General features: G+C 30.4%; 1 protein-coding gene across 1 annotated transcript; it reads right to left on the reverse strand.

The window, feature by feature from the left end:
• Positions 1–18: 18 nt before the first annotated feature.
• On the reverse strand, positions 19–755 carry LOC110034513 (syntaxin-132-like; the record flags this gene model as incomplete). The annotated part of the gene is given in 5 exon segments (XM_020738767.1): positions 19–99; positions 189–266; positions 401–426; positions 571–631; positions 713–755. Coding segments are annotated over 5 exon segments (279 nt in total), but the record flags the coding sequence as incomplete, so codon positions are not given.
• Positions 756–779: the final 24 nt, after the last annotated feature.

The following is a 779-nucleotide window of genomic DNA, read 5'->3' on the forward strand; positions in this document are numbered from 1 at the left end:
ATATATATATATATATACTTGTTGCAGATCAATAAGTTTATTTTCGAGCTCAACGACGGCATCTCGGCGCTCATGAATTTCTGCTAATGTGTCAACTATCTGTAAAATTTGCCAGAATTCAGTGTTATTTTCTTAATTATTTAGTTACTTAGTTGTTTTTGTGTGAACCATTACGTGAAGTTTCTTGCCTGTCCTCTGCCATGTCCTTGAATTGCCATGGAAAATATTTGTTCACTGTCTCCAGTTTCTATCAAGCGTTCAATCATCTGTTCCATACTCATAAGAATTCAATTAGAAATCATGATTCATGAACTTATTTAGTACCAAAGAATATGCTTTGATTTATATTTTCTTAATTTCAGATGATAATTTTGAATTAACTGGAGAAAGTCTTACAAACCTCTTCAGTAGGCCTTGTTCCAGTAACTGCAACGAAATTGAGAGAACAGAAAATCATGAACAAAAATATATTTCATTGTACTCCCTATGGAGAATTTTCTGCTAAGAATTAGAGACATTTTTTTCAAAAGATGTATGATTATTTATATTATTTATTGTTTAGAAAGATACCTGTGTACACTATCCTTTCAACAGTCTCACGGTTGTCAGATTGAATTTTTTGCCTTAAAATCTGTAAATAGTTAGAGAAAATCGATTAAATCTTATATAATATGTAGATTTAAAAAAGTTGATTAATCCTACTTTAAAGTACCTGGAATTGAGTCAATCTATCTTTTAAGTGCATCTTCAGCCTCCTGATTTAATTAATAAGGCCATAA

The sequence above is a fragment of the Phalaenopsis equestris genome, unplaced genomic scaffold (assembly GCF_001263595.1).
Source record: "Phalaenopsis equestris unplaced genomic scaffold, ASM126359v1 Scaffold189251, whole genome shotgun sequence".
NCBI lineage: Eukaryota > Viridiplantae > Streptophyta > Magnoliopsida > Asparagales > Orchidaceae > Phalaenopsis > Phalaenopsis equestris.